Raw genomic sequence first — 14,507 nt, 5'->3', positions numbered from 1 at the left:
TCAAATCCTAACCTTGACATTGATGCTCACATTATTCCTGGATTTATTCCAGGCTTCCGACGATGTTCGTTCAATGAGAGCGGATGTTTTTGTCGACTGCGTGGTGCTTGTGGTGATTTCGTAAATTCAAGATCATATATCGGCTCAGTCTCTAGGAGGTGCTCATAAGCGTAGGGTGTGCGTGTGTGTGTTCATAGGGGTGAATGTATGCTCGTGTATGTGAGTGACTTCGATTGTATTATGTTCACAAAAATCTGAGAAGAATTTGCACAGATCTCAAATTAAGATCTCACTAATATAGCATCGAGACATAACTAAATCTTAGTCGATTGATACATAATTAAATATTAGTCGACTGAGATTTAGCCAGACTGACAAATAATATCATTATATTTATCTTGAAAATGTTTTTTCGATGTATGTCTCTATAGTAATTTTATAGACATATTATAAACGAAAATCATAATGGAAAATCAAACGCTCCCTACATTTTGGTTTGATTTGAGGAGTAAGTATTCACTATTTAATGATGATTTAGGCTGGGCCAATTGCAGTTTTATTTGTGGCCGCCGCTTCTCACCCCCGGCCAGCCGCTTTTGCCCTTTTGAGCAAATCAGACGAGGAAGAGGCTGGGATTCGGAGAGGACAAGACGCGGGCTAGATTTGACTTGGGAGCGCCTAAAGTAGCTCGCAGTAGCTTAATCGGACGGGCACCTCCTCGGCCCCGCGAAACACGGCACTGCAGGTGCAGGCAGCTCCCGCTGATCTCATCTGCCTCCTCTCGCCCACGGTCAACACCCATGGGCATGGCGCGCGCCTATATTAAACCCATCCGTACTCCTGCATCTCTCCAAATCCCACAAGAGCAAAGCCAAGCAAAGCAAACTTTGTCCCCCCAGCTCCTCTCTTGCCTTCTCCGATCGATCAACAGCAACCAAGACTAGCTAGCCGCGCGCAGGGATGGCTCGCCAAGGCATGGTCACGGCGCTGCTGCTGGTGGTCCTCGCCGCCGGCTGCTGCGCGTCGGCGGGCGCCGTGGCGTACCTCTCCAAGCTGCCGGTGACCCTCGACGTCACCGCCTCCCCCAGTCCTGGCCAAGGTACGTCCGTCGTACACTCGTATATGCTTCTTGTTTGGCGCCGCATGTGAGAAACTGTTTCCGCTGTTTGCTATAGCAACGTCATAGGTTGGCATATATGGCCATGTATGCAACAAATTAATTAGCCTTGTCGTATGCCATTCCAAATATGCCAAGGTCAGCCGGCTGCCGGCCAGTAGAAGAATCTTCGAAATAGATGCTCAATTTTATTAAGAGAACTTATGCAGGGAATTTTGTTTGCGCCTCTTCTTTTTCTTCATCGTAACAAAAATGACCAACTTAACTGATCCTTGACCAGTTCTTCACGCCGGCGAGGACGTGATCACGGTGACGTGGGCCCTGAACGCGAGCCAGCCGGCCGGCAAGGACGCCGACTACAAGAACGTGAAGGTGAGCCTCTGCTACGCGCCGGTGAGCCAGAAGGAGCGCGAGTGGCGCAAGACCCACGACGACCTCAAGAAGGACAAGACCTGCCAGTTCAAGGTCACCCAGCAGGCCTACCCCGGCACCGGCAAGGTCGAGTACCGCGTCGCCCTCGACATCCCCACCGCCACCTACTACGTGCGCGCCTACGCGCTCGACGCCTCCGGCACGCAGGTCGCCTACGGCCAGACCGCGCCCGCCTCCGCCTTCAATGTCGTCAGCATCACCGGCGTCACCACCTCCATCAAGGTTGCCGCCGGTGTCTTCTCCGCCTTCTCCGTCGCATCCCTCGCCTTCTTCTTCTTCATTGAGAAACGCAAGAAGAACAACTAGATGTGGAGATCGAAACCGTGGCAAAGTTTGTTGGCTTTCTCTGGCCGGTCGTTTTCTCTCTACATGTAACAGTATCAGTACGGACCAGCACGTACGTACGTACGGTGCAAACTGTACGGATAAATGTTCGGGTGCATACCTCCTTTTTGTTGTGAGCATGTAATGACTATGAATGAAATAATTTGATTTCAGACAGTAGTACATACGCAAAGTATTCTATTCCTAGTACATATGAAGCAACTTGGTTGTTTGAAGTTGAGTAAAATGCATTGGTGGTCACTACATTTGTCATGTACGCTCACTTTGGTCACTGTACTTAAGAATACGGTCAATACGGTCATTATATACGTGTTGTGATGATTATACGGTCATTGTCACACCGTATAGCTCTGTATTTTGTTTGGTTGACCAGTCAAACCATCTGAATGACGCCTTGTCAGCTCACTTTCTCTCTCTACCAACACGGACCCCACCTGTCAATGGGGTACGTGCATATTGTACGTGCATATTTGTGTTTGTGTGTGTCTTCGCACTTCAGTTGGAGATAATCTCATCTTCGTCCCTGGGCAAAAGAATGTACCATCTTTCGTTGTAGTTGCTGATGGAGTAATATAATGCAGCATCCATTTTGAAAATATCCGATAATATAATGCAGCTCATGTGCAACTCCGTGTGTCCTTCCATGAAGCGTTCGGTTGTGCATCTGATCATCTGTATTTTTCTTTTTTTTCTTTTTTTCGGGTGATCATCGGTATTTTTAGTTGTTCAAATTCCGGCAATGGACTCTAGACCGGCTGTTAGATCTTGGATGTAACGATAATATTAGTGCTAACAATTAATGGGCTCCAGACCGGCCATGTGAATCTAAGCAAGCTTACTTATCAGTATATGGTTACTTCATGCATGAACCAACCAGGCTCAACGGCGGGAGCCAGGCTTCGTGCATGCAGGAACCAGCCAGGAGCGACGCTGGACAGAATGCGGGGCGCCGACGCGCCGTCGTGGGAAAGCTGTGCCGTAGCACCTCTCGCAGGCGACGTACTTAACGCCGCCGCAGGCCACGCGCGCCTCCATGCGCCCTCGTGTAGCACCTGCACGTTCTCGGTGTTGCGGGGTGCCTTCCGGCGGCCCGTCGACGGCGAGCTGCCGAGCAACATCACGGCGCTGCAACCTTGACAGCATCGGCACAAACTTATCGCGTCTGCAAGCCGAGTGCCGACTTTCGCAACTACAGGCGCTCCTCGGCCGCGTGTTAGTGCATGCGTGCAGCCCGTGCAGGTGTGTGATCCTAATGGTAAAAAAGACATCGCTTGGAATACAACAAAAACCGTCTTACGCTCTACTGGCTAGCTCACGGCCTCTGCCAGCGTGCGGTCTCATAACGTGGCGTTGCTTTTATTTATTTTATTTTATTGTCCTTCTACAACTGGCAGGTGGGACCGAGAGAGAAACCAAGCTGACAAGGTGTCATTTGACCGGTCAACTAAACAAAATACAAAGCTATACGGTGTTACAGTGACCGTATAATCACCACAACACGTATATAGTGACCGTATTGACCGTATTTTTAAGTACAGTAACCAAAGTGAGCGTAGACGACAAGTCCAGTGGCCATCAATGCATTTTACTCTTTGAAGTTTGTATGTCCTGCGTTTGTGTGTGTCCTCCGTGTTGCTTTCACGCGAGCAGCGCCGTGAGAACACCATCGGATAGGAATAGAATAATAGCGGCCGGTGCAAGGCTCACAGCTGATATATAATGGATAGGAATGGGTAGTAGCGGTGCAATCACAGCTGATATAAAATGGCTATTACTAACTCCTTTTTTCAAACAAAACAAACAGTTGTTTCGGCGCTCATTTCAAACAAAAAGGTACGCCCTGTTTGGGCAGTCATTTCAAACAAGAAAAGTTGGAGTTGGAAAAAGAAACCATCCAATATTCTTCGTTAGATGCTCACTCTACAAGACTTAAGTTGGTCGGCGTTTGCACTACGGCATGTGTGTCAATTTAGAAAGCATATGCATCAGGCTTTCAAAAAGCAAGCATGACCCAGGAGCCAGGAACAAAATGGACAAGCGTGTCATGTAGCTAGATACGACCAAATGCACTCATACCAACGAAAATCCGATCATCAGAGGGGTGGAGGACAGTTGGTTTGAGTTTACAGCAAGTATGACAGCAACAAGTACATCTATCTATTCGTCCAAAAATTGAATAGCAAGGTAACAGCAACCTGTATGTATCCATCTCAGAGTCAACTTTGTAGACAAGTGCACGTATCAATCTGATATGATACTACTTCAGGCGTCACGGAAGGCCAAGAGACGACTAAGTACATTGCACTGTTGGGTAGCGGCTGGGAGGGACAGCAAGGAGCAACCACCCGATAATTTATTCGGCTTCACATGGAGATGGAGGGTACTCCACCACGCTGAATGAACAATGTCAACTCTCCGGAATTGTGTCGCTCTAAACTTTTGACATCGTATAAGTTGTATACAGTACCTTAGAAAGCGATTCACATTGGCAAACAAGCTTATGTTTTCCTTTCAAGATGTTTCCAGGAAGGCACCTCTTGGCACATGTAAAACAAACTGAAGAACCAATCGTCTTTATATTCACCCGTGCACATGAGGTGTCCCAAGGGCCAAGGGGTTTGACTGTATGACTCGTACGAGTGCTTATCATCTAGTGCTACTTGTTTATGTAAGAGTACTTATCCTCTACTATATTATTTATAGAAAATTATATATTGCTTGCCAATCAACACAAGGAACCCTCTGTTAGTAAGCAATGGACTATGCTAGACGGCGCAGCTGGGGATTTCTTCTGTTGCCAGAGCCGCTTCATACTAAAGGTAGACATACAAATATGAAGTGGTCTTGTATAAGGGAATGGAGGAAGTACCACAAGCCTCATGATTTTAAAACTATGTGGATCTCATTTGGGTATCATATGGACCGCTTTGGGCTTCTATTGAATCAAGAAACTGGGTCGTACATCTTTCATATATATTTTGATACACATATATAGTTAAGAAAAAGAAGGCAAAAGTAAAGCACATGAGGGAAATCCACCGCAAAAAAAACATTCTAAGGTAGAAAAGCCAAACAAGAAGAAAAATAAGCCAGTGGCCTACACGTCCATAAACAGGTATAAACCTATGGATTCGCCACAAACAATCTAATATCAATGCATGGCACATGGAAACACCGAAAGAAACATATGTCTACTCGCGTGTCAATATTAGAGCAAAAGACTCCTCGCAAACAAAAAATAATTAAGCATAGACGTCCGTGAGAACAGATATTATTGATAGATGAACATGCATGAAGTAAGAACAATAGTTAGTTAGTGTATCAAATATTGGTGACAATTGTTTCGTCATGGAAGAGGGCAGAACAGAAAGAGAAGAAGAACAAAAGAGACAGACGTCGCTACCACCTTAGAGGTGGTAACAAATGTAGCTTGGACCCTTATTTTCCCATGATACTCTCCACTCTGTCAAGGCAAACAAAATGGGAGTCAAGCGGCGATATGAACATTAACAGCTTATTTGTCCATATTAAACTCCAAAACCAAGGCATCAACATCTCTGCCATGTCAGGAGTCCTGAAACGCAAGTACATAAATAGCTTAGTGTACAATAACTATATATTCAATGACAAATAGTGAAAAAATATTTGTAGTCCTTCAAGTAAATCACCGAGACTATAGTTTCCAATTTCCACTAGTTGATGAACAACTAACCGGTTGCTAGGATAATGTGTACGCTTTGAGATCAAGTGGGCTGGTGGGTTGGTGAAGATCCAGGCGTTCCGAGATCGGCCGGAATCGGTGCTGCTTCACGTGCTAAGTGTGGTGGCGGAGCACGGAGACAGGCAACACATGGAACACGATGCTTCCGAAGTGCATCTTGCTGATGGGGGGAGGCAGCGTCTCATAGTAGAGCAACCCTCGTCCATCGGCGACGAACTTGAAGGAGCAAAGATGAAAGTTTGGCCCTGCATGAAGTCATCAGGCATGACTAGAGATCTTATCTGGGCTAGGTCTTTGGCTGCCGTAGCCCGTTCCTGGCGCGCTACCTGATGGTAGAAAACTGGCAGTGCCCTCGATAGGGTGGAGAGCGTATCCGGAAGTACCAGAGAGGAGTTCACACGGGGTTTTTACCCAGGTTCGAGCTCTCATGGTTAAGGTAATACCTTGTGTCCTATTTTTGTTTTGAATTGATGTGGAAGCACCTCGTGCAAGGGGGTTACAAAGTGGATGATTATGATAACTATCAAGGTTTGTGTATAATGGAAGAGATGCCTTGATCTACCTCTAGCCTCGCCTTATAAATGGGACGAGGGCTAGGGTTTACACAGATCCTAATCGACCTATCGATGAGGGCTTCCTGGCTTGCATGCCAAGATCATCCTTCACCTTCGAGTCGGGCCCCTAGATTGCATGCTAGAATGGAGCTACCGCCAGGCCCTTGAGGCTGGCCCAATATCGGGGTTCCCAGTCCATTGGCCACCCCCGGTATACTTGTAAGGGAACCTGCTATGCAACAAAAATTTATACTACACAATCACACACACTCTAGGAAGATGGTGGTAATGTTCAAACTCATTGACGAGCAGAGTAGCAAAAGCAGTGAAGAAATTGGTGTAGCATGACGATTTCGGCTGCTAGGTTATACCTCCTAACCGCGAGAATATTCTTCGAGACAGGAATCGAAGTAGATAACCCCTCCGAGTTATCCACATGCTGCGAAGTAGTAGTCCAGCAGAGCTTCAATGTCCAGGAAGAAGAACTTGCAGAAAACTAGATAGAGAGAGAAAGCCTAGCGGCTCTACTCGTCTAATTAGGAGTCTAATTCTATTAGACTAATTAGATAGATATTAGAGCATGTCTCATTATGAGCCTAAACACTTGGGTCAATTAAACCGGGAGAGCAAGGAGTTATTGGAAAAAATCCCCTTAGGATTTTTGTGTGCCCCTATGGAGGAGTCCTCCTCTTCCACATGGACCAAGGAGGGATGACTCTCTTCCTTGTCTAGTTTGTCCTAACCCTTCCTTATGGAAGTGGCGCCCCATGTGGGACCCATGGGGCCCACTAGATATGGTCATGTCATGATGGTTCTTCACAACTTTCTTTCGTACATAAAATCTTGGATGTCTCCGGACCCATTCCGAGACCTTTGAAAACTTTCAATGTATAGATTCAGACTTTACAAAATCATGTTATACCTTTTCGAAATTCCTGAAACTCTTCTCGAACCATCAGAAACATTTTCAGAACTCTCCAAAACATTTTTTATGCTCGTTCTCTCATTTCTCTAGTGATCATAACTACTACCAATTAAGTGTGTGACCCTACACGTTCAACAATAAGCGGACATGACCCGGGACACTTTTCAGTCAGTAGTTAACAACGGAATCTAGACACCCTTGTTAACTCTAGCACATTCATGAAGTTCTCGAGTGAACCTTTGTTTATGAATACCTTCCCTTTGCTTCGCAATACGTTTACAAAACCCGAGGTGAGATTATCGGTATCTCTATAATCAACACATTGATCACTATATCGGTTACCTTTGTTGTCGATTTTCTTCTCTTTACTCGTATCTACTTTTTGACATCCCGTGATCATAATCACAAGTGTCTGGCCATACGATAATGATACTATAACACCGAGTCATCCTACATAGTATCTCTCTATCGTCAGAGGAGCAAATCCCAATCTTGAACAATCGATATCGAGACATACGTTCTCGGTATACCCGTATGTCACCTTTATTCACATCCAGTTATGGAGTGACGTCTGATACGTCTCCAACGTATCTGCTTTTCCTAATGCTTTTCCTCTTGTTTTGGACTCTAATTTGCATGATTTGAATGAAACTAAACCCGGACTGACGTTGTTTTCAGCAGAACTACCATGGTGTTGTTTTTTTGCAGAAATAAAAGTTCTCGGAATGGAACGAAACTTTGTGAGGATTTTTTATACAATAAAAGAGAATTTCTGGAGCCAAGAGCCACCGGAGGGGGGCACCTAGGTGGGCACAACCCACAAGGGCGCGCCTGCCGTCCCTGGCGCGCCCAGGTGGGTTGTCCCCACCTGGTGACCCCGCAGACCCTGAAACCGACGCTATAAAATCATATTTTTCCAGAAAAAAATAGGAGAAAGAATTATCGCGATCCACGAGACGGAGCCGCCGTCACCTCCTGTTCTTCATCGGGAGGCCGGATCTGGAGTCCGTTTGGGGCTCCGGAGAGGGGGGGGTTCGTTCTTCATCATCACCAACCCTTCTCCATCACCAATTCCATGATGCTCCCCACCGGGAGTGAGTAATTCCTTCATAGGCTCGCTGGTCGGTGAGGAGTTGGATGAGATTCATCATGTAATCGAGTTAGTTTTGTTAGGGATTGATTCCTAGTATCCACTATGTTCTCAGATTGATGTCGCTATGACTTTGCCATGCTTAATGCTTGTCACTTTGGGCCCGGCTGCCATGAATTCAGATCTGAATTGTTTATGTTATCACCATTATATCCATGTTCTAGATCCAATCTTGCAAGTTATAATCACCTACTACGTGTTATGATCCGGCAACCCCGGAGTGACAATAGTCGGGACCACTCCCGATGATGATCGTAGTTTGAGGAGTTCATGTATTCACCGCGTGTTAATGCTTTGTTTCAGTTCTCTATTAAAAGGAGGCCTTAATATCCCTTAGTTTCCAATATGGACCCCGCTGCCACGGGAGGGTAGGACAAAAGATGTCATGCAAGCTCTTTCCATAAGCTTGTATGACTATTTACGGAATACATGCCTACATTATATTTATGAACTGGAGCTAGTGTCGTATCGCCCTAGGTTATGACTGTCACAAGATGAATATCATCCAACAAATTACCGATCCAATGCCTACGAATTTATCCTATATTGTTCTTGCTAAGTTGCTACTGCTGTTGTTACTGTTGCACTTGCTACAAAATTATTGCTACCACTGTTACCATTACCATTGCTGCTGCTACCATTATCAAAACTATCACACTACTCTGCTACGGATCACTTTGCTGCAGATAATTAATCTCCAGGTGTGGTTGAATTGACAACTCAGCTGCTAATACCTTCAAATATTCCTTGGCTCCTGGTGTCTACTACACAACCTTCTTCTTGTAGACGTTGTTGGGCCTCCAAGTGCAGAGGTTTGTAGGACAGTAGTAAATTTCCCTCAAGTGGATGACCTAAGGTTTATCAATCTGTGGGAGGCATAGGATGAAGATGGTCTCTCTCAAACAACCCTGCAACCAAATAACAAAGAGTTTCTTGTGTCCCCAACACGCCCAATACAATGGTAAATTGCATAGGTACACTAGTTCGGCGAAGAGACGGTGATACAAGTGTAATATGGATGGTAGATATAGGTTTTTGTAATCTAAAAATATAAAAACAGCAAGATAACTAATGATAAAAGTGAGCACAGACAGTATTGCAATGCGTTGAAACAAGGCCTAGGGTTCATTCTTTCACTAGTGCAAGTTCTTTCAACAATAATAACATAATTGGATCATATAACTATCCCTCAGCATGCAACAAAGAGTCACTCCAAAGTCACTAATAGCGGAGAACAAACGAAGAGATTATGGTAGGGTACGAAACCACCTCAAAGTTATCCTTTCTGATCGATCTATTCAAGAGTCTGTAGTAAAATAACACGAAGCTATTCAATCTATCCTAGAGTTCGGACTAGAATAACACCTTAAGATACAAATCAACCAAAACCCTAATGTCACCTAGATACTCCAATGTCACCACAAGTATCCGCGGGTATGATTATACGATATGCATCACACAATCTCATATTCATCTATTCAACCAACACAAAGAACTTCAAAGAGTGCCCCAAAGTTTCTACCGGAGAGCCAAGACGAAAACGTGTGCCAACCCCTATGCATAGATTCCCAAGGTCACGGAACCCACAAGTTGATCACCAAAACATACATCAAGTGAATCAATAGAATACCCCATTGTCACCACGGGTATCCCACGCAAGACATACATCAAGTGTTCTCAAATCCTTAAAGACTCAATCCGATAAGATAACTTCAAAGGGAAAACTCAATTTATCACAAGAGAGTAGAGGGGGAGAAACATCATAAGATCCAACTATAATAGCAAAGCTCTCGATACATCAAGATTGTACCACCTCAAGAACACGAGAGAGAGAGAGAGAGATCAAACACATAGCTACTGGTACATACCCTCAGCCCCGAGGGTGAACTACTCCCTCCTCGTCATGGAGAGCGCCGGGATGGTGAAGATGGCCACCGGAGAGGGATTCCCCCCTCCGGCAGGGTGCCGGAACGGGTCTAGATTGGTTTTCGGTGGCTACAGAGGCTTGCGGCGGCGGAACTCCCGATCTAGGTTATGTTCTGGAAGTTTGGGTATATATAAGAGGTCTTGGCGTCGGGAACAAGTCAGGGGGGTCTCCAAGGCGGCCACGAGGTAGGGGGCGCATCCAGGGGGTAGGGCGCGCCCCCCACCCTCGTGGTGGCCTCAGGTTTCTTCTGGCCCATCTCCGGTACTCTGTGGGCTTCTTCTGGTCCAAAAACAATCTCTGTTGAATTTCAAGTCAATTGGACTCCATTTGGTTTTCCTTTTCTGCGATACTCAAAAACAAGGAAAAAACAGAAACTGGCACTGGGCTCTAGGTTAATAGGTTAGTCCCGGAAATCATATAAAATAGCATATAAATGGATATAAAACATCCTAGATGGATAATATAATAGCATGGAACAATCAAAAATTATAGATACGTTGGAGACGTATCAAGCATCCCCAAGCTTAATTCATGCTCGTCCTCGAGTAGGTAAATGACAAAAACAGAACTTTTGATGTGGAATGCTACCTAACATATTTATCAATGTAATCTTCTTTATTGTGGCAAGAATATTTAGATCCATAAGATTCAAAAAAAAAAGTTTAATATTGACATAAGAACGATAATACTTCAAGCATACTAATAAAGCAATCATGTCTTCTCAAAATAACATGGCCAAAGAAAGTTATCCCTACAAAATCATATAGTCTGGCTATGCTCTATCTTCATCACACAAAATATTTAAATCATGCACAACCCCGATGACAAGCCAAGCAATTGTTTCATACTTTTGATGTTCTCAAACTTTTTCAATCTTCACGCAATACATGAGCGTGAGCCATGGACATAGCACTATAGGTGGAATAGAATGATGGTTGTGGAGAAGACAAAAAGGAGGAAGATAGTCTCACATCAACTAGGCGTATCAACGGGCTATGGAGATGCCCCAATAGATATCAATGTGAGTGAGTAGGGATTGCCATGCAACGGATGCACTAGAGCTATAAGTGTATGAAAGCTCAACAAAAGAAACTAAGTGGGTGTGCATACAACTCGCTTGCTCACGAAGACTTAGGACATTTTGAGGAAGCCCATCATTGGAATATACATGCCAAGTGCTATAATGAAAGATTCCCACTAGTATATGAAAGTGACAACATAGGAGACTCTCTATCATGAAGATCATGGTGCTACTTTGAAACACAAGTGTGGTAAAAGGATAGTAACATTGTCCCTTCTCTCTTTTTCTCTCATTTTTTTATTTGGGCCTTGTAACACCCACGATGCGGCTATATCTCTCACGTGTCGAGGCACGACTTAGAGGCATAACCGCATTGTGGTTTTGTCGCAAGAAGGGTCATCTTCACACAATCCCATGTAATGAAACAAGAATGGATAACGAGAGTTGGCTTACAATCGCCACTTCACACAATACATAAATATAATTCATACATCATCCAAAATCCACACATAGACCGACTACGGTCAAATCCAAATGAAAATAAGATAACCCCAAATGCTAAATCCCCGATCGTCCCAACTGGGATCCACTACTGATCATCAGGAAAAGAAACATAGTAACGACCACGTTCCTCGTCGAACTCCCACTTGAGCTCGGTTGCGTCATCTGCACTGGCATCGTCGGCACCTGCAACTGTTTTGGAAGAATCTGTGAGTCACGAGGACTCAGCAATCTCACACCCGCGAGATCAAGACTATTTAAGCTTATAGGAAAGGATGGTGTAATGAGGTGGAGCTGCAGCAGGCACTAAGCATATATGGTGGCTAACATACGCAAGTGAGAGCGAGAAGAGAAGCAACGCAACGGTCGCGAAGCTAGTAATGATCAAGAAGTGATCCTGAAACTACTTACGTTCATGCATAACTCAAACCATGTTCACTTCCCGGACTCCGCCGAGAAGAGACCATCACGGCTACACACACGGTTGATGTATTTTAATTAAGTCAAGTGACAAGTTCTCTACAACCGGACATTAACGAATTCCCATCTGCCTCATAACCGCGGGCACGGCTTTCGAAAGATAATACCCTACAGGGGTGTCCCAACTTAGCCCATTATAAGCTCTCACGGTCAACGAAGGATAAACCTTCTCCCGGAAAGACCCGATCAGTCTCGGAATCCCGTTTACAAGACATTTCGACAATGGTAAAACAAGACCAGCAAGACCACCCGCTGTGCCGACAAATCCCGATAGGAGCTGCACATATCTCGTTCTCAGGGCACACCGGATAAGCTAAGCGTACAGGTACCAACGTAACCCAAGTTGCCAAGGGACGGTCCCGCACGGTGCTCTAGTTTGGACCAACACTCGGAGGAGCACTGGCCCGGGGGTTTAAATAAAGCTGACCCTCGGCTCGCGAAAACCCAAGGGAAAAGGCTTAGGTGGCAAATGGTAAAACCAAGGTTGGGCCTTGCTGGAGGAGTTTTATTCAAGGCGAACTGTCAAGGGGGTCCCATAAATCACCCAACCGCGTAAGGAACGCAAACTCAAGGAACATAATACCGGTATGACGGAAACTAAGGCGGCAAGAGTGGAACAAAACACCAGGCATAAGGCCGAGCCTTCCACCCTTTACCAAATATATAGATGCATTAATTAAATAAGAGATATTGTGATATTTCAAAATATCCATGTTCCAACATGGAACCAAACTTCAACTTCACCTGCAACTAGCAACGCTATAAGAAGGGCTGAGCAAAAACGGTAACTTAGCCAAACAACGGTTTGCTAGGAAAGGATGGTTAGAGGCTTGACATGGCAATATGATAGCAAGTGGTAGGTAGCGAAGCATGGCAATAGAACGAACAACTAGCAAAGCAAAGATAGAAGTGATTTCGAGGGTATGGTCATCTTGCCTGCAAAGTTCTCAGACTTGTCGAAAGCTTGATCCTCGTAAGCGTACTCGACAGGTTCCTCGTTCACGAACTCGTCTCCCGGATCTACCCGAAACAATAACACAAGCAACGGAACCACAATCAATCACGGGAAATGCACAAGCAACATGATGTAAAACATGCATGATATGCGAGATGTGGTATGCGATGCATATGCGTGCTCCGGAAGAAAAATGATGAACAAGGCAATAACTTGGCAAACCAAGCATGCCACTGGAAAGATGAGATGATTTTGGTTGAAATCGATATAAAGATCACCGGAAACGGATGCACGGTTTGCAAATGGCAAGCAAAACAAGAATGCCACGAAACTGTGATTAACAGCATGATAGCACTTAGAATACATCAAGAAACTATGCTACATCACTCCAACATAGCAACAAAGCATATGGAAGTAATCTACAGGAGATGCTTGACAAAAGATGAATACTGAGCTACGGCTAGATCACAACATAACAGGCTCAAACAAGCATGGAAAAAGTGCAAACGATAACAGGCTCAAACAAGCATGGAAAAAATTACTGGACATGGCAGAAATAACATCAGGTAGCAATGTTCAGAGCAAGCAAAACACATGGTACAGGAACTTAACAAAGCAAAGAAAGGCATGGCATGAATTGACTAACTGCATATGACAAAAGTACCTTATTGGCCATAGGCCAAAAAGGACGAGAAGATATGATGACAACCATGTAAACATAGCAAGTTTCGTTAACAGGTTTCAGACTTAGCAGAAAACAGAGCATGGCAGAAACAGACATTATGAGGGCATCTTGGTGAGCTTGATGCACTCACTACAAAGCAATTCATGACAAAACAAGCATACCTACAACAAGATGGCATGTTTATGAAGCTATCCATGGCAAGAGCAAATACATAGCATGGATGGATCAACTACAACAACCTTGGCAAAATTGAATAACATGTAAACAATCTGCCAGAAACATTTTATAGCAAAAGTAGAGCAAGATTGAGTCATGCTAGGCTATTCCATAATTGCAAACAGGGGCATGGATGGATAGATCATAACTATATATACAAACATCCTTACTGAACATCACCAAAAGGAGCATGGATCTCTCTGTAGCCACATGGATACATAGCAACAAAATAACAGCAGTCACAGACTTTGTAAAATTACCAAGTCCCTGAAATCAGAAACATCACGAAGCCTAGTTTGCATGTTTGTGTTAGTCACCACAGAGATCACAAAAATACATGGCATACATCTCTGTAAAGACGACATGGCATACATCAAAACACATGTAGATCTCATGCCCGTAAGATGCACACATCAATAGTATCAAAAATAACAAATCAGCAAGTTCTTATAAGTAACAGCAGTTAACAGCAATTAGC

At 44.6% G+C, this 14,507-nt stretch overlaps 1 protein-coding gene across 1 annotated transcript; it reads left to right on the top strand.

Annotated features, from left to right (window-relative positions):
* The first annotated feature begins 841 nt into the window (after nucleotides 1-841).
* LOC109748715 (probable high-affinity nitrate transporter-activating protein 2.2) lies at nucleotides 842-2,050 on the top strand. Its single transcript, XM_020307733.4, has 2 exons — nucleotides 842-1,099; nucleotides 1,398-2,050. The coding sequence occupies exons 1-2, from the start codon at nucleotides 961-963 to the stop codon at nucleotides 1,853-1,855; spliced, it is 597 nt and encodes a 198-aa protein (XP_020163322.1). The 5' UTR covers nucleotides 842-960; the 3' UTR covers nucleotides 1,856-2,050.
* The last annotated feature ends 12,457 nt before the right edge of the window (nucleotides 2,051-14,507 follow it).

Source organism: Aegilops tauschii, chromosome 6, assembly GCF_002575655.3.
Source record: "Aegilops tauschii subsp. strangulata cultivar AL8/78 chromosome 6, Aet v6.0, whole genome shotgun sequence".
NCBI classification, from domain to species: Eukaryota; Viridiplantae; Streptophyta; class Magnoliopsida; order Poales; family Poaceae; genus Aegilops; species Aegilops tauschii.
The sequence above is the reverse complement of the archived record's forward strand: the minus strand, read 5'-3'. Positions and strand labels throughout refer to the sequence as shown.

Bases quoted from the DNA above. Each gene is read 5' to 3' on its own strand.
- LOC109748715 (XM_020307733.4), top strand. From the start codon at position 961: ATGGCTCGCCAAGGCATGGTCACGGCGCTGCTGCTGGTGGTCCTCGCC. The intron at 1,100-1,397 runs GTACGTCCGTCG...ATCCTTGACCAG, and splicing joins CTCCCCCAGTCCTGGCCAAG to TTCTTCACGCCGGCGAGGAC.